Source organism: Lactuca serriola, chromosome 3 (genome assembly GCF_051521515.1).
Source record: "Lactuca serriola cultivar US96UC23 chromosome 3, Lser_US96UC23_V15, whole genome shotgun sequence".
Classification (NCBI taxonomy): Eukaryota; Viridiplantae; Streptophyta; class Magnoliopsida; order Asterales; family Asteraceae; genus Lactuca; species Lactuca serriola.
In genome coordinates this window covers 11519435-11542238 of record NC_136410.1, presented here as the reverse complement: position 1 = coordinate 11542238, position 22804 = coordinate 11519435, and the positions used below count along the sequence as shown (strand labels likewise).

The following is a 22804-nucleotide window of genomic DNA, read 5'->3' as shown; positions in this document are numbered from 1 at the left end:
CTTACGACTTTGCAATGTATAACTCTTGTTTTCTATAATTAATATTGCCAACTTGCAATACGTGCCTAAATAATCATACAATCATAACATTTATGCTCCCACTATCATGATGATTATTATAAAACATAACACTTATGCTCCCACTAGCTTTGACATGTATTCAGAAACAACTTAAATTTCAGAAAAACAATGCTTATTGAATTTCTTAAGTTCATGTTTCTAATACTTAGTGCTTTGATAATCTTTTATCAAGGCTTCTTGAACTTATACACCTTTGCCTTAGATAGTTCATATGTGTGTGTAAACAATTGCCAAACCTCACAATTCAAATTATGGAAAGGGATACCGTAACCATAATTGAATTCGAGAATGCAATTTTACAATCACTATCTTCTTAAAATCTTTCTTAGTGAAAGCATTTCCTCACAATCATTTTCATGAAGGAGGAAATCTTATGACACTTAGATTTAAACGGTGTATTTGTTCCTATCCATGTGAATTTGTCAAAACCAAAGTTTACGACAAATTCAAACTCATATGGACCGAACTTTCTTAATCTTGATTTCTTGCCTTATGGTAGCACAGTTGCCCACCATGTCTTCCAAGTAGTTAAGCAGCTCACCTTTTCTTATCAATGTACTTTCCATTGATCAAGGTCCTTGCCTTTTTATGCATTCAAATGAGAACTCATAGGACTCACATGCATAATTAACTCAATTGGAATGGCACAGAAACAAAATAATGTCAACACGATATGTTGTAAACCTCAACTCGTGTGCTAGTGATGATCGATAAGGTCTATTTGATTTGTTCTTGAAACCTTTCAAGACCAATAAGACTCCCAATGACTCCTTGACATATAAGAATCTCTTGTCAACAACCATTTCTTGACAAACAAATATTCAAGAGTTAGTGTAGCTTTTATCAAAACACTTCATAAATGGGTCCTAGTTGGTCTTTGTCTTATCCAAGACATCACAACTTTCCACATTTGATGAATGTTATAAACCTTTCTAATTCTTGTCACTCAATGTCACAATCTTTACTCTAAGACTTGTTTTTGAACGAAGTATGATTGACTTCTTGATTTAACCATTTCTTTAATTCTTGATTCCTCTTCTTAACCATAAGACTCACTTAGAGGATCAATTGAGATATGGTTCTTAATCATTAAGACCTATCATAAAGCATAAAAGCTACTCTCCCTTCTTCTTAGAATGGAGAAACTTTTATCTTTCTGCCTACATGATTCTTCTTATTCGTTTTGCTATTGATTTAAACTTTTTCAATCAATTCATAATTACACTTAATCTTGTAAGTATAATCATATTTACTAAACCTTTAGTAAATCATGACGAATATCATTGTTACTCTTATGGTGGATTTGATTAACACGCAACTTTGTGTGCTTGATCTCCTAGTCCTTCACTTGACACTTTGTCAATGAATTAGTCTAATTTCCAAATATGAAATTTCTCATTCATCGTGCAACCAAGTTGCATGATTCTAAGTTTCTGTCCAATTGAACCTTGGGCGATGAGAAACTCTCCCTATTTGGTAAATTTTCGACTTTCCATAAATAACATAACAAGAACCAAATCCATTATTGCTAATAATAGAAACATTCAAACACCAATTTTTCATATACGCCATTGCAAGGATAAATAAATAATATAAAATAAAAATTTATTTTATTGCGGAAAAATTTTGTCCTTACAATGCAATTCATTGAAAAACTATGCTAATACATCTTTCTTAGCAATCTAATTCTAACTCTAAGTAGTAGCTCAAGAATCTAATCTTCGAGAAATGCGATCGAAATCCATTACTTCACGGTTAGATTATGCTCACTTCTTCCCTTAAGCTTCCTTTCTTTTCTTCGATCCTACAAAACATCAATTGTAATATTATCACATTATGTATTAAGAATATAGAATAGAAGCTTAAAAGAGTTAGTTAATGGATTTTACCTATATTAGAGCCATACGTTTCGACTCTCCCATCTCTTAGATCTCTTAAGTAAATGGGGCAGCTTCGTTTCCAATGCCCTTTCTCTTGGCAATAAAAGCAAATTGACTCTTTTGGAACATGACATGGAACTACTTCAGACATTGCCTTTCTATTATGATCAAACTTTTTGATCATAGCATGTCTTTCGTTTCCATTGTCTATATCCATAGAGGTCTTGAAGGCAGATTCACCAATCAACTTTGCTTTTCTATTGCGCCAAACCATTGCTGATTCAGCAGCAATAAGCATATAGGTGAGATCTATAAGGGTCACGTCGTGGTTCATCATATAGTACTCTCTTACAAACTCACTATATGAGTTAGGAAGTGACTGAAGAACCCAATCAACAGCCATTTCCTCACAGACAACGAATCCCAACATTCTTAACCTATCAATGTGTGACTTCATCCCTAGGACGTGTTCACACACCGACTTTCCTTCTTTATGTTTACTTGCCAAAAGGGCTTGAGTGAGTTTGAACTTTTCAAGCCTTCGAACTTGTGGGTTAGGGAGAACAATTGAAGGAGGTGGAGGAAGTGAAGCATGATTTCTTGTTCCTCGATCGAATCGTGGAATACCATCTTCATGAGGAATGTTTGTTCCACGGGATTTGGGAAGACCATAGTTGTCGAACTTTGACATCTACAAAACGGGAGAAAACGAATTCAAGTTAGTTGATTGATTGAGTCCTTAGTAAATCACCCAAATGAAATACTAAGGCTAGGACCCAACACAATATTCTACAACTCGGGAGAAGGATGTCGTAACCCAAATTGCAGAACATTTGAAGGTAAGTGAATGACGATTCACTAATTTCCACCATAAAAAAACGAAAAAGAAATTTAAGTTTTAAATCTATGAAAACTCCTAGATCCTATGAGATTCATTGAACATTTCAATGGCATGTTTGAATCTCGATATGCCCCTCTTGTTTGTGACTGGGATGCCGAGGATCACAAAGCGGGTGTGAATAACCATGCAAACTTACATGGTGCCCTTACATGTTACAGTCACCTATTCGATGTGCCGGTAAACCACACACGCTCCACCGAACTATGACAAACATTGAGTCACCCTTTGCTACCTTTGCTTAGAACCATTTAGTGTGCCGGTAAACCACACACGCTCCACTAACGTCTTTGCAAGGGCACAAAGTGTAATTTCATGGAATTGCATCAATTCACTTTTGCCTAAGTAACTAAGATTGGGAATTTTATGAAAACATTTAGTTACTTTAATAATTCATTATACTTATAATGGAAAGTTTCGTCCTATCCTACCCGTTCGGATAACGACCCTCTACTAGTCAAGAGTGCGGTGGGTAAGAGTGGATACCCATTCAATCGCCATTTTATAGGCAATTTCCTTAAACACCCTTATAGACCAGCTTCATGAATGAAGCCTACTAACGGTAAGACTGACTTTACTCATACATACATATATATATATATATATATATATATATATAATGTTAGACTTTTAATGTTATATATATATATATATATATATATATATATATATATATATATATATATAGTATAGGGTGTATTTTATACTTTTAAAATACTAGGTGGTTTAATTTAACAAATATACTTTTAATTCAATTAAATTGTTAACCTAAACTTTTATGGATTTATTAAACCTCTTTTAATGATACACCTTAATTAATTGATAAAACCATAAGGGAGTGATTTGAACTTTTCAAAACATTACTAGGGTTTTAGAATTTAACATTCCTAATTAAACTTTTAATCAACTTTTAAATTCCAAAACTTGAGGGCAAGTTTTGAAACATTTCAAAACATTAGGGTTTAGAATTTAAATATACATCAAAATTAAACTATTAATCAAAATTTAAATTCCAAAACTTGAGGGCAAGTTTTGAAACCTTTTTTCAAAACATTAGGGTTTCAACTATTTAAATTTCAAAACAACAAAACTTTTTGGGTTCAAATTTAAACTATAAAACCTAAAAGGGAAAATATGAAATTTTTCAAAGCACAAGGATCAAATAACAAATAATCTAAATTAACATTTAATCACATAATTATCCATATTTGATTTATTTAATGATTTCTGGCAAAACAATTTACCAATTTAATCAAAATAATTAATTAATTATCACATAAGGAAACAAATATTTTATTAATTGATAAATATCTTCAATTAGATCAAGAATATAGTTAAATATATCATAAAATCGGATTTATATTGATCTAATATGATAAGGCAACTATCCTTAAGCAAAAACAGCAAGAAATCCCGAAGTTTACTCCATCTGATGAGTTGACTCGTCGAGTCAAGCATGGACTCGTCGAGTCAGCATGGACTCGGCGAGTCCAGCCTCTAGAACAAAAAAAATCGAATTTTTCAAACATATAATGCATCAATACAATAGAAACCAGTCTAGGCTCTGATACCATTGATGGATTTTGGTCATAAGACATCCTATGTGCTCATACAAACCCTAATGCTTGGATCTAGGTTTCTCTATTGTACATGCAAGTTATCCAAGACTATAAACCCTAATTCTATCATACAAGTAATCATATTAACATAAGAATGGGTTTAAGATATTACCTTGATTGTTATGTAGCAATAACAATCCCAAATCCTTCTTCTATTGACTTTAGAAAGCTTAGAGTCACAAATGTCACTCCTCTAATGGTTCACAAACACCAAGAGCAAGAGGATGAAGAGGAGGGAGGAAGGAGGCTACCCTAAAACGTGTGAAACCCTAGAAGAAGTCATAGCCACGTTTTTGGGTCACAAGGGTACTATATATAGTGAGGGTATTAGGGTTATCTAACAAGGAAACCCTAATTTGGATGCTTAAGCCCTAAGCAACCCATGGACCCCTTTCTTTAAGGCCTTGGACGATTTCTTCTTGGGTTTCCCCATAGAATTCGTCCACTCCTTAATATAAGGCAATCCATGGCCCAAATTGCAATTATCTTATAATTACAATTCCAATCCCTTAACTTTAATTAATCTCTTTTAGTCACAAAACTAATTACCAATTAATTATTGACTAATATTAATTAACCAATATGATTTCTCCTTTAATATATTATTCTCATAATATATTAATAAATCATATTTAATCCTTTCTCTCCATAATTCATCCTATCAAGTTGCTTTGGTGAAGGCAACCCAAAAGGACCATGCACCATCGGGTCAAGTACATACCAAAATAGTTATGGACTTAGACACTAATCCAACACATGAAACACTCTATGATATGTGAAGTGGGATTCAGTCCTCTCTATCACATATGGAAGTCTACGATTATGAGGCTTACGCTCATCGTGAAGTACTCGACAATCTATAACTTAGAATAGAGATGTGTTATCTCGTTGGAGAACCCATCAAGAATTTTGGATAATTGTTCAATCATCCTTCTAAGAACAAAGTGTATGATGCTCGAATAACAGTCTTCCACAAAAGGGAGTCGATTTCCAAAAGGGCTAGCGGGAGCCACATTGATGTTGATAAGATTTAAGAGTTAACCAATGAAGAGCCTGAAGTTATACCTATCATTCAATTCGAGGTTGAAAGACCTATTGAGGAAACTGATATACCTTCACCTATTCCTAATAGATCTGATAGAGGACATCATACACTAGTTATATAAGAGTTTATATTACTAAGATATATGAGTCACTAATAGATAGCAATAAGAGTGTACCAGCTATCAGAAGCTATGGTTGGCCTTAAAGGCTACAACATGGAATGAGGACATGTTGAGAGAGATTCAATCCATATATGTGAAACTGATGGGTTTTGAGCATAACAAAAAAATCCTATGTGTGCATCCAACCCTAGTTCTTGATATATGTTTTATCTAATTGAACATACAACTTTTGAACATCAAAATGGAAACCCTAGGAGATCTATATATTTTTCAAAAATCCTAACTAGGGTTAGTAAACATACCTTTGATTGTTATGTAGTAATAACAATGAAATCCTAGTTTTCTTGAAACCTTAAGAGCAAGTGCCACAAGTTTCACGCCTCTAATAGATCACACCCAAACAAGCAAGAGGATGAGAGAGGAGAGAGGAGAGGAGACTTGAGAATTTTTGGCTATTCTTTCAGGGTTTTAGATGGACAAAAAATTGTGAAGGGGTAATTCTCTTTATATAGGTGAGGTAACTTAGAGCCAAAGCTAGGTTTTAGGAGGAAACCATAATCCCTTAGCTTAAGAACCAAGCAACCCACGAATCCCCATCCAAGATCCCTTGGACGAAAATTCTAGGGCCTTCCTAGAAGTTTTCGTCCAACCTATTAAAGAGAGGTTCTAGAACCTCTTCCCTCGACTATCAATAAATTGTCAAACAACCCTTGCACTTTTAATTAATTCAATTAATCCCAAAATTAATTCCAATTAATTTATGATTAATTATTAATTAACTAATATGATTTCTAATTAATATATTATTTTCATAATACATTAATAAATCAATTATCTTAATTTATTATTCAAATAATAAATTCAACCTCTCTCAAAAAGTCATATTGTCTAGTTGTTAATTATGAGGGCAACCCAAAAGGATTGTGCTACCATCAATTCAAGTATATACCAATTATAATTATGGGCTTAGACACCTAATCCAATAAAAACTTGGCTTTAACCATTAGGTATAAATGGATCTTAAAGAAGAGACATGCATGGATAAGAATAGACACATAATGCTATGGGATTGATCATATATGCCATGACATGTACCAGATCTGATGATTCATATGCCTTGAGTATGACAAGTTGGATTAGATCAATTTGGAAAGAATCAATGAATCAATATCAAGAACATTCTTAAGTGTCCTAGGAGGACATAGGAAAGGATATTGTTAGTATGGAATAGATCATGGTAAAGATTACATGGATACTAAGTTCCACACTAATAAAGGTGATTCTGTTTGCAACGAGAATTTGTGTTTGTATTGAATGGTGAAGTATTAGCTTGGAAGAGTACTAGCCAATACACCATAATGGATCTAACGAGCTTAGAGTACATTACAGTTGGTTAAGTTGCAAAGAAGACAATGTGACTAGAAGAGATTCATTAGTGACATCTTTGTTGAAGTTCAATCATTGATGGTCCTTTTGAAGGTTCATGTGACTCTAAGGGTGAACTTACCTCGAGTATGGATCCCAAGTCGCAGAAGCTCACATGATACATACTCAATAAGTACCATTACATTTAATAGTTGTTCGAATGTAAAGACATCATAGTCAATGAGTCATATCGAAAGATAATCTTGTCAATCCATTCCATGAGCCAATGCCACTGACCAAGTCTGAAAATCAGACAAAGTCTAAAGGCATTAGATTTGCAAACGATTTGGCTTAAAAACTCTTAGTTTAGTTTGTTTTAAACTTGAGAACTTAAAGCATTATAAGTGTTAATTCAATTTGGCGATTATTAGGTGGAGATCTTAATATATGATGAAGTCCAGTCATTATTAGCTTATCATTGTGTTCTCCTTTTGCATGTTTAGAACCCACTTCCCGAGTATTAATTTACTCAAACGTCCACTGTCGGCCATACTCTTGGAGGTAAGAAGTGATTCAATATTGTCATGAGTATTAGTGGATTGTCAATAATGATTGGACATAGCATAGAGATTGCGCTAACACTCATGCGTACCTAATAAAGATTTAATTATTAGAACAACCCGCACTTAGAGATTACTTCATGGATCCATTCACGAGTAATTCTAAGACAATAATATCTTCTATTCTTCAGACCTAGATATATGTGGGGTTTTACCTAGTAGTTATAAAGGGTATGTCTATGTGTGACATGATGAAGTAGACAAAAACTATGTATTCGAAGTTTATTTGTTCCTTTTGCCTTAACAGGAGAAACGATATCTATGGGCCCCTCGTTGATTTGGTGATGACATATAAAGTGTTTGGTTGAGCCCTGACTGAAATTGATGTGTTCAATTTAGTAGTCAGATGTAGTCGTCACAAATCTATATCGGGAAACATAATCTTGATTTCTGAGATTGACCATTATCTATGTCTCGAATTCATACATATATCATGAGAACGAAGGAATAGTCGGTCACTTATCTAAGGGCTGGAACTGATTAGATCAGATTCCGGCAAATGCATTGGATGACATTCTCTCTGTTTAGGTGTTGTACCATATATATAGTTGATGACTTGTCCAAGTGGAAAATTGTTGGAAAGTGTGTCTAAGGTCATTAATTATTGGTGATATTTCTAATAATAGCAGGGTCCTTTTGGGTTGCCCTGAAGACTTAAATTAAGTAGAATAAATCAATGAGGAATTAGTTTATTAATTATTATGGTTTAATAATTAATTAGAAACTAATTGGAAAAACAATTTGGGAATTAAATAACAATTTGATTAATAGAATGGTTGAATATCAATTAGTCAATAGTTGATTAATCAGGATTATTCCAGAACCCTTGAAAGAAGGGTGGTGGATGAAAATTCCCTTAAGATAAGGGAAATTTCGTTCTTAGGGTTATCCATCCCACAAGGGATCGAGGATAAAACTCTAAAAGGTATCAAAGGCTATAAATAGGGCCTTAGGGATTCATTCTTCCTTGCTCATTCTTGGTTTGAATTTTCGCCACTTCTTTCTCCATCTTTATGGACAAACTCTCCTTATAGTTTGTCCCCTCCTAGTTATTTTTTATTCTACTCTTTTGAGTTCATTGGGTGTGAACCAAGAGAGGGGTTATGGTTTGGGTCCTTTACATCCAAACAAGGTGGCATGCACGAGAACTCGAACAAGAAGGTCTTTGGCTTCAAAAGAGGTATGCCATTCTTCTTTGTATTTTCGTTTTCATAAGTTAGATAGAATTAGTATGAAACTATAGATCCATAGGTTGCATGTACATTTAGGTATATCATCATTTTGATTTTTCCGCTACCTAGTTTAGAGTGTATTTGATGTGTAGAAATCCCAACACTATTGAATGTCATAATGGATGTTTTGTCAACAAGACATGAATATTAGACATAAATGAACAAACTATGCGATATTGAATGTCATGATGATGCCACTGGTGACACATGCACGTCCACACTCTAACCAATCATTGTTGACCTTGGACTCTGAACCTTAGGCTCCAAATTGCAAGACTTCACTTTCGATACAAAACTTGAAAACCCTAGGCTCCGACTTCCAAACCTCCGACATGTTTTTCCTTTCTTACACTAAAATCAAAAGACATACTTCTAAAAGATCCTTTGTATTGGGGTTTAGAGAAGTAAAGGGGATTTAAGGAGTATGACTACACAAAATAGTTTGATAACTTGGTCACGACAAGTCACATTTAACATAGTAAATGGCTTATTTGAAATTTTTACAAGATATGATATTTTTTCTATAAATAAGAATTACATGAATGGTCCTTTATGGTTTGAGGTAATCTGCACACTAGACTCTATTTTTTTAAAAACTCGAACTATCCTTATGGTATATTTTTGTTATGCAGTTGGTCTCTGACATACCTAAAAACACTATATTGCCCTTATTTGTTTATTTGTCTATTAATTTGTTTATTGTTTATTTCTTAATTTTTATTAGAATTTTTTTAATAAATAAGGTGGGTCTCAATTTTACCTTCACATTTACCCATCATCTCCAGTCTCATTCAAAACATCACGACTTAAACTTCAACTTCAATGAGCATGGAACCCGTGACAACGATATACAAATGGGGTTGCAGATTGAGGTTTCCAGCGATGTAGAAAAGAAGGGGGAGTATGTTTTTCCTTTTTCTACACTAAAATCAAAAGACATACTTCCAAAAGATCCTTTATCCCGGGGTTTAGAGAAGTTAAGAGATATTTAAGGAGTATGACATACACAAAACATCACGACTTCACCTTCCAAAAGTATGTTTTTCCTTTTCTTATTTTTTTATTAAAATTTGTTTAGTAAATAAGGTGGGTCTCACCTTTCAACTTCTTCTTTACCCATCATCTCCAGTCTCATTAAAAATCACGACTTCATCTTCAACTTCAATGGGCATGGAACCAGTGACAACAATACAAAAAATGGTTGCAAATTGAGGTTTCCAACGATGTAGAAAAGAAGGCGGAGTATGTAAGATGAGGGAATCTGACAGTGATCGTCCTTACCTCTACCCCTACCCTTTTAAAAAACATTTCCCTCACATTTCATCATTGCTTGCCCTATGCCTACAAATAAACAGACGCATAGCACAACAAGATGGTTCTCATTTTTACTAATGTTCTTGGGGTAACTAAAATCAAATCTAAAGACTGTGGTTTCCCTTTAGAAGATAAAGGCGTGAAATGAAGGTCTATGGGACATAGGCACTTGACCAAAATTTCCAAAAAGAAAACTTCATGAGTGAACATGCTCTTTATCTGTTTAACCTACTTTATAGATTGGTTACATTTTATCTTCATGGGTGAACATGTTATTTATCAAGATATGTTTAACCTGTTAATTTGATTGGTTCGATCTTGAATTTTCCTCTTTTAATCGATTTGTTTAACTCTGATTTTGAGTTATGTTTATTTTGGTTTTGGAGGAGATCACGACTGAAACAATAGGTTCGGTGGAGGGGAGGAAAGGGAGAAGGAAAAGGAGGAGCAAGGGGCGACTAAGGTTCTTCAGCCATATATGCAACTTAGTTCGGCAAGAAATGAGGAACGAGAATGACGAACCTTGAGGGTCAAGGTGAGGTTGATTGAGGGAGAGCATAGGGTATAACGACCCTATTTTTTTTACATTATAAATATTAAATAAACAAAATAAGGATAATATAGTTATTTCATATATGGATGGGACTAAAGATGAAACAAAAACAAACTATACGTCCATCCAAATTTAAAAAAAAAAAAAAAAAAAAAAAAAAAAACTTAGCTACCAACAATACACGTTATCTTAAACCTGAGGGACCATTAGTGTATATTAAAAAGAAAAAGAATATGCTTGTATTTAGGTGCATCAATGGACACTTGTCAACACGTACGTATTTTACCGGGTCTAATTTCACCGATAAACAGTAAAATGACATAAATAACTGGTAACCCCGAACTAAGAGCCGAATCACCTGATTCGGTTTGAACCGGTTTGGTTTCTAACCGGACTTTTCAGATCACCCTCATCAAAGCTCCATTTTCACCCCCTCTCTCAAACAACCATCATCTTCTCCGTCGAGTTGTGTCGTCGGAGTTCATAAACAGCAATGAGCGGCCACGATTCAAAATACTTCTCCACAACTAAAAAAGGAGAAATCCCGGAGCTCAAAGAGGAGTTGAATTCTCAATACAAGGTTCCAAATCCTATCATTTCGTAATCTTAAATTATCCAATTTCATAAGTCTATTTTTTGACGATCCTCTTAATCATTTTTCATTGTGCATTTGTGCCGGTTATATTGTCTGATCCTTCACTGATATGATCAACCGAGCTAGTTGATTTAAAATTGTTTATAGTGAAATCGTGATCCGCATGCATGGAACATCATGTATTCTAGAATGTTGGAATTTGGCGGAAAATTTAGTTATATACTTGGTATAAATGAGCCTTTGTTCCATTTGAGAAACTAAAATCACATTGTCTTCGTTCGTAAGATTCTCTTGAATGGAGAAGTATTTGGTGATGGAGTCCACTATTTTTTTTTACCTTCGTAACTTAAAATTGCATTGCATCTTTTGTGGGATTTGAATACACACTGTACTTTTTGAAACAGACGGAAATTCGGGCATAATTTGAAGTTTTGAGCTATTAATATATAGCCTTTTATGGTAACTTTTGTTTCTTAAATAAATGTAAATTAACAAACATGTCTTCTTCAATTAAGGATAAGAGAAAAGATGCTGTCAAAAAGGTGATTGCTGCGATGACGGTTGGGAAGGATGTTTCATCACTTTTTGCAGATGTTGTAAATTGTATGCAAACAGAAAATTTAGAGCTCAAAAAACTTGTTTACTTGTATCTCATCAACTATGCTAAAAGCCAACCTGACTTGGCCATACTTGCAGTGAACACTTTCGTGAAGGTAATAACCAGTAAAAGCTCTTACACGTTTTCATACAATACATTATGATCATCACATTACTACTTTATCAGTAAACTTTATGTTACAGGATACACAGGATCCAAATCCTTTAATTCGTGCATTAGCTGTTCGCACAATGGGATGCATCCGAGTTGAAAAAATTACAGAATATCTTTGTGATCCCCTCCAGAGATGTCTTAAGGTTGTTATTATCTTCTCTTTTGTTGGAATCTTCAATCATGGATCAACCAGAGTATATATATATATATATATCAAGACTATTTGTTGGGAATGAGACCATTTTTTGTATATCATTCAGGATGGCGACCCTTATGTTCGAAAAACAGCAGCTATATGTGTTGCTAAACTTTATGACATTAATGCTGAATTGGTTGAAGAAAGGGGTTTTTTGGAAAGTCTCACAAATTTGATATCTGACAATAACCCAATGGTGGTAGCAAATGCTGTTGCAGCTCTTGCTGAAATCCAAGATACCAGTAGTAAGATCGTGTTTCAGGTCACTAGACCTATACTTGCAAAGCTCCTTGCAGCTCTTAATGAATGCACTGAGTGAGTATTATTATTAATTTCTTGTAGTAATTTTTTCTATAAAGTTAATTTTAATCATTTCATTATTCAGGTGGGGTCAAGTTTTCATATTAGATGCTCTTTCAAAGTACAAATCAGCGGATGCACGTGAAGCTGAAAATATTGTGGAAAGAGTTACTCCAAGGCTACAACATGCAAATTGTGCTGTGGTTCTTTCAGCTGTTAAGGTGACATTGCTTTTTATTTTATTTTTCCCTTGTTAACATATTTCCTTTTATTTAATATTTTATTATTATGATCATAGATGATTCTTCAACAAATGGAAGTGATCACTAGTCCTGATTTGACTCGAAATCTATGCAAGAAAATGGCTCCTCCTCTTGTAACATTACTTTCTGCAGAACCTGAGATTCAATATGTTGCTTTGAGAAACATTAACCTTATTGTACAAAGAAGGCCCACAATTCTTGCTCATGAAATCAAGGTAAAAACGTTTCACCTTTTTCAAAAAAATCTTTATTAGCATCAGGGAGATAAATTCACGTAATATCAAAAGGCAACCTACTTTCCAGGTGTTTTTTTGCAAGTACAATGATCCGATATATGTGAAAATGGAAAAGTTAGAGATCATGATTAAGCTTGCTTCAGAAAGAAATATTGACCAAGTAATGATCTTGTTTTACTACTTTACTGCAATTCGATGGACTTTGTTCTATGTCGTAATTACATTTTTGACCCTCAGGTTTTGTTGGAGTTTAAAGAGTATGCTACTGAAGTAGATGTAGATTTTGTTAGAAAGGGTGTTCGCGCCATTGGACGATGTGCTATCAAGTTAGAGAGAGCGGCTGAACGTTGCATTAGTGTTCTTCTAGAACTCATCAAAATTAAAGTAAATTATGTAGTTCAAGAAGCGATTATAGTCATTAAAGATATTTTTAGAAGATATCCCAACACGTAATTTTCTTATGCTCATCTAATAAAATCATTTAATTTGAAAATATTAACCTTGAATTTGTTATTTTTATCAGTTATGAATCTATCATTGCTACACTTTGTGAGAGTTTGGATACTTTAGATGAGCCAGAGGCAAAGGTACTAGCATGTTTAAATAGAATCTCAAAAATTCATTTTCTTTTGATTGAAATTTAACTAGATGTTAGTTTATTTTTAATTTTTACACAGGCGTCAATGATTTGGATAATTGGTGAATATGCTGAGAGAATCGATAATGCTGATGAACTTCTTGAAAGCTTCCTGGAGAGTTTCCCTGAAGAACCTGCACAAGTCCAGTTGCAATTATTAACAGCAACAGTCAAACTCTTTCTTAAGAAGCCAACTGAAGGACCCCAACAAATGATTCAAGTATCATAGATTGATTATATTGTTGTGTCTCTATATATTAAACAAATAAAAATAACTTTCAAGCTATCATATTTTTCTTTTTAGGTTGTTTTAAATAATGCAACTTTGGAGACTGACAATCCAGATCTGCGAGATCGGGCCTACATATATTGGCGTCTTCTTTCAACAGACCCCGAGGTTTGTATTTATTATTTACTAAGGTTTGTGTGGGCCCAAAAACTATAATTTAGTATCTAGTTACGTTTTGTTATCTTACAATCAGTCACTGTAGAATGCAGTACAACATAACGACTAGCATTTTAATACTCAGGCTGCAAAAGATGTTGTTTTAGCTGAGAAACCAGTGATTAGTGACGATTCAAATCAATTCGACTCATCTCTCCTCTCTGAACTTCTGGCTAACATTGCTACATTGTCATCTGTTTATCACAAACCGCCTGAAACATTTGTAACTCGTGTGAGAACCATTCCAAAAACAGAAGAAGAAGAGTTACCAGAGGGCTTTTCCAATACACCACGTGCACATATTCTTAATGGTGCACCATCACCTACTACCATACCTGTTTCTCCTTATGCTTTAACAAAGCAAACATCTCTTCCACCTGCTTCCATTCCAGATTTACTCGATCTAGGTCTTGATGTTGATGTTGGTAACAGTAATGCTATGGTGCCTGTTGATTCGCCTTCAGCACCTACAGGGTAAATATTAGGGTCTACATCTCGGCTTTTGTTTGTACAGATCATAGAAGCTTTCTGGTTTTGCAGGCCGTCGCTACCGATTTTGTTACCGGCTGCAAACGGTCAAGGTTTGCAGATTAGTGCACAGCTGGTGAGGAGAGATGGAAAGGTTTTTTACAACTTAATTTTGGAGAACAACACACAAAATTCACTCGATGGATTTATGATCCAGTTCAACAAAAATACCTTCGGTCTTGCTGCCGGTGGACCACTTCAGATACCGGAACTGCTACCGGGAACGACCAGAAAAGCCCTTCTTCCGATGGTTATGTTTCAAAATATGGCGCCGGGTTCTCCGAACTCGCTTTTACAGGTTGCAGTGAAGAACAATCAACAGCCTGTATGGTACTTCAATGATCGAATCTCGTTGTTTGTATTGTTCACGGAAGATGGAAAAATGGAACGCGACATCTTCCTTGAGGTAGGTAACTTCATTTTTTCTACCTTGTCTTGTAAATATCCAGACTCCATGAAAATTGTGATTGCAGACATGGAGGTCATTACCGGATTCGAATGAGGTCTCGAAGGAGATTCGTGGAATTTTGATTAACAACGTTGATGCAACTATAGAGGAGTTGGCTTCCTCAAATATGTTTTTCATTGCGAAGCGTAAGAAGAAAAACCAGGAGGTTTTGTATTTATCTGCTAAACTCCCAAGAGGAATCCCTTTATTGATCGAACTCACAGCAGTTTTGGGGTCTCCCGGCGTTAAATGTGCCCTTAAAACTCCTAGCCCTGAAATGGCTCCGTTATTCTTTGAAGCCCTCGAAACTCTATTCCAGGCTTGAAGGTTTGAGCGACTTTTGTTTTGGAAACGACTGAAAAATTAAAATTTTGTAGTCCATTTTTTTAATTCGGATTTTGATGTTTAGTGAGCTACAACTTACATGTAGACAGTCAGTCTTTTACACAAAATAAATCCTTGTTAAGCAACACAAAAATAATAATAATAAATGGTATATTTTCTCACATGAAAATTACATTTCTTTTCCAAATATCAAATTACTAGGTATCAGACCTATGTATTACATGAGTTTATTTAAAAAAAAAAATATGAAATTTTAACAATTTGAGAAGTTTGAATTTATAAGAAAAATTAGAAAAATTATGAATTGTTAAAACTAATGAGACTTTAATACATTGAATACATTAGATATATAAACATTTCTAATAAATACTTTACATATTAAATATGGAATTTTAATTTAATAAAATGACAAGTGAAAAATAGAAAATTCAATTTTTTTTAAAAATGTCATGTGTCAAAAGTAAGGACAAGAGAACATGTGACAAAAAGATTTTGAATTATTAAGGGTGATGCTTTTAGTTTTTATTTAAAATTAAATTGGGTTATCCACATATGTTTAAAACTTGCATGTTTCGTCCCCGATAAATAGTTTTGATGTGGTTTTGGTATGTTAGATCTGAAATGACAATAATCTCCAAACAATTTAATGATATTATTATGATTTTTTTAAAGACAAAGAAATATGACACCACTTCATATCCAATCTTACTCCTAACCCACCCCAGCCTTCATTTTATTGATCTCTCTCTTCCACCTTTTTTTCTAAACTATTCAAAGAAACCCTAACCCAAACCTCCTTAATCCACCACTGATGACTACTCCCACCAGCAAACCCTCTCTTTGCGTCCATCACCCTCTCCAGTTTACTCCCACCATGTTCGCTAAAAGCATTTACACACATTCAAAGTAAGGTCTGAAGCCGTCGACAAAGAATCATCCACCACCAATGTTTCTCCAATAACAACCACCAAACCCACTGTCCTTCAAATCGATTTCAGAGAACTAACTGGTGGGGGAAGCCATATCTACTTTTGTTGCTGTTGTTTCTTGATATGGTTAGTACACCACCAAAACACCTTCATCTCTTTTCATTACCACCATCAGAGCTCCAACATCATCAAAACACCAATTGCTCCTCTTTCATTGGAATAGTTTAGAATTTGATTTGGGATAACCAATGGTTTGAAATCCGGTCTAGTTAAATTATCCGACAGGGTTTTGTGGGTTTTCGACGAAGAAATGGTGGTACCGATGAAATGAAATGGTTGTGAAGAGAAAGGATGGAGGAGTATGAGAATGAGGAAGAGATTTTTTAGGGTTTTTTTAGTTGTAGAATTTGGATGTGATTTGAAGTTAGGGTTTAATTTCAGGTTTTTGTTTTTATTTTGGAGGTGAATGGTGGTGTTTGCCGGTGGTGGCTGAACCAATTTCATGGTCTTTTTATTATTATTATTATTTTTATTTTTAATTTTGATTTGGTTTGGCCAATGGTTAGAGGTGGTTGGAACCAATATCAAGTTTCTTTTTGTATCTGGTTTGGTGTTGAGTAGATGGTTGTCGAAGGTAGATGATGGTGGATGTCGGATGTGGTTCCCGGAGAGAGAGAGAGAGAGAGAGAGAGAGAGAGAGAGAGATGACAATGATATAAAATTAATAGATAGATTATAAACAAATAAAAGAGAACCGTAAATGGTAATATAATCAATTTTTATCTTACAGTAACAAAGTTTGCAACTCTCACAATATAAGGACGATATAAGGACGTAAATGGTAATATAATCAATTTTTATCTTACAGTAACAAAGTTTGCAACTCTCACAATATAAGGACGATCTGAGTTAAAAGTTGAAAATAATGACTATAAAACACAATTTGGCACTTGAACCAAAGACATTCATATAACTTTCCTTTTTCTCACCGAATACAAATATAAAATATTTGAATTTAGAATTTTTAAATGACTAGTATGACACGGTATAAGTTTCCTCAACATGAAATAGTTGAAGATAATATAAAATTTTTGAATTTAGAATTTTTAGATGAGTAGTATAACACGGCATAAGTTTCCTCAACATGAAATAGAAGATAGATCTTTCAATTCGTCTTCTTAGTTTCTTGGTAGAATTTTCGGTTTATATAAAAAATTTGAAATTTACTTTTTCTTCTTGGAATTGGGTGAATGTTATTGTTTGAAGAAAGGGTCTTTGATACATGTTTGGAACAATAATACAATATAGTATTGAGGTAAAATATGTCAAATATGTAATGATATTTATCATTTGAAACTAAAGAATCTCAATACTACGTCAAATTTATTATGATTGATGATGAGATGTAAAAATATGTTAATCCCAAGGATTATGATATTTTGTATAATTTTGTTACTGAAATATTGATTATTGTATAGATGATCTGCCAAGAGGTTGTTTCTATGTACATTTAAATTAGTGCAATCTGAAATTGAAATCATCTATTTTGAGTGTTCGGTAAAATTTAATTGTGATTATAACTTGTTGGGTATTTACGGTTAAAACAAGGGAATAAAACTAGAAGTCGAATATTATAATAAACCAACTAAACTCAGCTACATGTTTAAATTCAATGAACCAAATTATCTAATTTTGATTGAGATTCTTTACATCATAATAAAAAATGCATGTTGAAACATCTATTTGTTCCTTTATATATACGGAGAGATAGAGTGACGACAGATTTTGTTGTCCGAAAGTGCGAGAATTTGGGCTCCGGAAAACAGTATGAAGATATGATTAGTTGAATGAAAGCCCATCATCATCGTCATCGTCATAATCAGTCCAACAGTTTTCTCTCTCTTCTCCCCAAGAGAGAGTCTCCCTCTCTCTCTCTCTCTCTCTCTCTCTCTCTCTCTCTCTCTCTAAAATCGGCTTTATACCACCGCTTCCCCTAAAGTCGTCTTCACTCAACTGTATCCCGCTGATTGCTACAACCAATTGTTCTTTGATCGATTTCACATTCGTACATATCCATAACCGAGATTTTATGGTAGCTGATTACTTCAACCTCAGCTAATATTTTAATGATATTGACGAGCCTTACTCCATAAGGTAAGAGGTTTCCTTGCTTTATTGGTTTTCTAGGGTTTTGTTTGAGTTCTTAAAACCCTTATATGGAAGAGGCTTGTGATAATCGTTGATTGTATGCGATTTTGAGCTTCTTGTTTTAATTTGCATTGACTTGTACCTTATAGATCATAGTATTGATCCATTCTGATTTTGAACTATATGTTGCTGTTTCATTTCATCAGAGGTATGGCGAGATGGTTTTAATGTCAATTGTGTTTTTATTAGTAATTTAGTATAAGAGAGGAGTAGGTATGTTGATTTTGATCGGACTACCAAAAGGGATCGATCTTATCTGAAGAGATTTATGAAGGGCAATTCTCATGGTTTTTACTAATAGCGAACTCATGTTGTTTAATTGCTTGCAGATGCTGTAATTAGTGTACGCTTGGAGAGTCGAGAGGTGGTTGGTTCATCAATAATGGACTCTTGCAATTGCATTGAGCCACAATGGCCAGCTGATGAACTTCTGATGAAATATCAGTACATATCAGATTTCTTCATTGCACTTGCTTATTTCTCAATCCCATTGGAGTTAATATATTTCGTTAAAAAATCAGCAGTTTTCCCCTATCGATGGGTTCTTGTTCAATTTGGTGCTTTCATTGTTCTATGTGGAGCCACACATCTTATTAACTTATGGACCTTCAATGCACATACAAGAACAGTCGCCATTGTTATGACCACTGCAAAGGTGTTAACAGCTGCAGTCTCATGTGCAACTGCACTCATGTTAGTCCACATAATCCCTGATCTACTCAGTGTCAAAACCCGAGAATTATTTCTAAAAAATAAAGCTGCACAGCTGGATCGTGAAATGGGTATCATTCGAACACAAGAAGAAACAGGCAGACATGTTAGAATGCTAACTCATGAAATCAGAAGCACTCTTAACAGACATACAATATTAAAAACTACACTTGTGGAATTAGGAAGAACATTGGGGTTAGAAGAATGTGCTCTTTGGATGCCAACACGCAGTGGTTTAGAGCTTCAACTTTCTTATACCCTTCGCCATCAAAACCCTGTAGGGTTTACAGTTCCAATTCAATCTCCTGCAATTAATCAAGTTTTTAGTACTAATCGTGCTGTTAAAATATCTCCAACTAGTCCTGTTGCTAGATTACGCCCTGCTTCTGGTAAATATATGCTTGGGGAGGTTGTTGCTGTGCGGGTCCCACTTCTACATCTTAACAATTTCCAAATCTATGATTGGCCTGAACTTTCAACAAAACGTTATGCTTTAATGGTTTTGATGCTTCCTTCTGATAGTGCTAGACAATGGCATGTTCATGAACTTGAACTTGTTGAAGTAGTTGCTGATCAGGTTTGCACTTTCTCCTAATCTACTATATATATATATATATATATATATATATATATATATATATATATATATATATATATATATATATATATATATTCTTTAGTTTACTTTTAATTAATTTAATTAATATTTTTCTAGGTTGCTGTTGCTCTTTCACATGCTGCAATCTTGGAAGAGTCAATGAGGGCTAGAGACTTGCTTATGGAGCAAAATGTAGCACTTGATCTTGCAAGAAGAGAAGCTGAAACAGCTGTTCGTGCACGTAATGATTTTCTTGCAGTTATGAATCATGAAATGAGAACTCCAATGCATGCAATTATTGCACTTTCTTCATTACTTCAAGAAACCGATTTGACACCAGAACAACGCCTCATGGTTGAAACCATTTTAAAAAGCAGTAATTTACTTGCCACACTCATAAATGATGTATTAGATCTTTCAAGGCTGGAAGATGGTAGTCTTGAACTTGATACCACAACTTTCAACCTTCATGCTCTCTTCAAGGAGGTACTCATTCCATTCCATTCCTTATTCCTTATTCCTTATTCCTCATTCCATTCCATCCCATCCAACCAGATACAGATACAAAAACTGACTTTTTTTTTTTCTCAGGTTTTAAATCTGATCAGGCCTGTTGCATCAGTCAAAAGGTTGTTTGTGACACTGAGCCTTTCATCAGATTTACCAGAATATGCTGTTGGTGATGAAAAGAGACTTATGCAAATAATTCTAAACATAATTGGAAATGCTGTGAAATTCTCAAAAGAAGGCAGCATTTCAATTTCCGCCATCATGGCAAAACCAGATTCTTTAAGGGATCCACGAGCTCCCGACTTTTTTCCCCTTCTTAGTGACAATAATTTCTTTTTACGCGTTCAGGTTCGTTTTTGCATTCTTCTCTTCATTTTCCCACTTCTTGGAATCCAATTCTTAATTACATTCCTCTAGTGTAGGTGAAAGACACAGGAATGGGAATCAGCCAACAAGACATGCCAAAGCTCTTCACCAAATTTGCAGAAAGCCAATCACCCGCAACTAGAAATCCAGGTGGCAGTGGTCTCGGCCTTGCCATCTGTAAAAGGTAATGAAATGAAGACTTTATTACATTTTTGGTCCCTAAGTAATATAATAATGTATGTCTGATTCTGATATTTTCAATTCATGCAGATTTGTGAATCTTATGGAAGGTAATATATGGATAGAAAGTGAAGGCCTTGGCAAGGGGTCCACTGCAATCTTTTTTGTGAAACTCGGGTTCCCAAGTCGCTTAAACGGGTCCCGCCTCCCTCACATGCGAGTGCCCGCAAAACTCGGGCAGACAAAATTTCCGGGACTAAAAGTTGTAGTTGTGGATGATAACGGGTTCGTGATGCATGCTTATCTTGTTATATGAATAAGTATGAATTTTGAATTTAAACACTGAAAAATAAAATAAAATAAAATTTAATAATTGTAGGGTTAGCAGAACAGCAACGAAGGGGCTACTTGTGCACCTTGGTTGTGATGTAACCATGGTTAGTTCAGGTGAAGAGTGCTTACAAGCCATAACCAAAGACAGCTATAAGGTTGTTTTCATAGACGTGTCTTTATCTTCTGATGCTTACAATGTTGCAAGACTTGTCCATGAGAAATTACCAAAACGCCATGAAAAGCCTCCCCCGCTTATAGTCGGGCTCACTGGAAACACAGATAAGGCGATGAAGGAAAGTTTGTTGAGAGCTGGAATGGATGGACTTGTGCTTAAGCCTGTTTCGGTTGAGAAGATGAGACTTGCATTGTCTGAGCTTTTGGAGCATAATACATGAAAACCATAAAACCATGAATGGAGATGGAGGAGGTTTGTACTACTTGTACATATTGCTACTTTTTTGGTACATTATATTATATTATGTGTGTGTGTGTGTGTTAATGCTGTGATATGATATGATTAGAAGAAGATGGTATTGATACTGTTGTTTCAAGTGAGAGGTTTAACATATGCTACACAAGATTTGTTGCATAGAATTGCTATAAGAAACACTCGACTTTGCCTTTTCTTAACTTGTCTTTCTTTACAATATGTAAAACTCTTGAAAAACTTGAACGTTTGTAATTATTATTTATATCATTATATGTTAACTTCATATAAATAGTATCAACTACTACTTGTTGAGTTGTTGATTCATCATAAGTCATAACCACTATCAATAAATTGTACATTCATCTGATATTCCACTTCTCGTTTTTTGAGTGTTATAAATTTTTTGAATAAAAAAAAGATCATTTCACAAACTAAATCAAATATGGAGGGGTGTCCAGAGTAAAAAGTTGTAATACTGTTGATAATCGTATTTTGAATGCGGTAATCAAAGACAGAACGGAATACTAAAATAAAATCATGTTTGTTTTTATCGATTCCTTCTTGATTGATTTTCATTCCTTCGGTTCAGGGAATAGGGAATGAAATGGTAATTATGATTCTAAATTAATTTTATTTATATAATCTTTAATAAAACTAATTTTTCAAAAAAATTAAAAATTAAAACTTCATTTGACTTATTTGTTGTTGTTTTCTTCTAAACATAATAAATTTATTTTAATTACATTTTTATTTTGAGATTTCATGGTACTTTTTTTTTTTTTTAAATTTGTAAACATTTTTCGAACACATATAATTTTTTTTAAATTTGTAAACATTTTTCGAACACATAATTATTTGGACTATATTTGAGATTCCTTTTAAACCTTAAAAGTCCTTTTTGGAAAAGAACTTTGTGTGAAAGACAGATTCTCCGTTTTTTTGCTGCCCTCATTTACTCTTGCCCAAGAGTTAAAATAAAAAAGCCTTTTCATTTTGCCAAACAATTTTTTGGTTTTTTGAAAAAGATAAAGTCAAAAGATGGTTTA

General features: G+C 34.1%; 2 protein-coding genes and 1 long non-coding RNA gene across 4 annotated transcripts; 2 read left to right on the top strand and 1 right to left on the bottom strand.

Moving 5' to 3' along the window:
- Positions 1-11173: 11173 nt before the first annotated feature.
- LOC145091480 (beta-adaptin-like protein C) lies at positions 11174-15634 on the top strand. The gene is made up of 14 exons (XM_079029216.1): positions 11174-11308; positions 11839-12036; positions 12125-12238; positions 12356-12606; positions 12677-12812; positions 12890-13069; positions 13158-13250; positions 13328-13539; positions 13614-13677; positions 13768-13947; positions 14032-14124; positions 14258-14646; positions 14713-15106; positions 15174-15634. Exons 1-14 carry the CDS (start codon positions 11222-11224, stop codon positions 15471-15473), a joined length of 2691 nt encoding a protein of 896 aa, XP_078885342.1. The 5' UTR covers positions 11174-11221; the 3' UTR covers positions 15474-15634.
- Positions 13747-14990, bottom strand: LOC145091482 (uncharacterized). 2 transcript variants are annotated; one of them, XR_013702189.1, is made up of 3 exons: positions 14872-14990; positions 14508-14738; positions 13747-14384 (listed from the first exon to the last, which is right to left on the bottom strand). It is a non-coding gene; the product is annotated as an uncharacterized LOC145091482 (long non-coding RNA). The 2 variants fall into 2 exon arrangements; XR_013702190.1 differs by having other exon boundaries at positions 14508-14773; positions 14872-14982.
- Positions 15635-18276: 2642 nt separating the features above from the next.
- ETR1 (Signal transduction histidine kinase, hybrid-type, ethylene sensor) lies at positions 18277-22047 on the top strand. The gene is made up of 7 exons (XM_079029215.1): positions 18277-18576; positions 18960-19918; positions 20057-20425; positions 20531-20797; positions 20872-20999; positions 21086-21280; positions 21375-22047. The coding sequence occupies exons 2-7, from the start codon at positions 19013-19015 to the stop codon at positions 21721-21723; spliced, it is 2214 nt and encodes a 737-aa protein (XP_078885341.1). The 5' UTR covers positions 18277-18576; positions 18960-19012; the 3' UTR covers positions 21724-22047.
- The last annotated feature ends 757 nt before the right edge of the window (positions 22048-22804 follow it).

Coding starts and splice junctions, on each gene's coding strand:
- ETR1 (XM_079029215.1), top strand. CDS start 19,013: ATGGACTCTTGCAATTGCATTGAGCCACAATGGCCAGCTGATGAACTT. Junction 19,919..20,056: donor TTGAAGTAGTTGCTGATCAG/GTTTGCACTTTC, acceptor ATATTTTTCTAG/GTTGCTGTTGCTCTTTCACA. Junction 20,798..20,871: donor ATTTCTTTTTACGCGTTCAG/GTTCGTTTTTGC, acceptor CCTCTAGTGTAG/GTGAAAGACACAGGAATGGG.
- LOC145091480 (XM_079029216.1), top strand. CDS start 11,222: ATGAGCGGCCACGATTCAAAATACTTCTCCACAACTAAAAAAGGAGAA. Junction 13,251..13,327: donor CAGAAAGAAATATTGACCAA/GTAATGATCTTG, acceptor TTTGACCCTCAG/GTTTTGTTGGAGTTTAAAGA. Junction 15,107..15,173: donor AACGCGACATCTTCCTTGAG/GTAGGTAACTTC, acceptor TTGTGATTGCAG/ACATGGAGGTCATTACCGGA.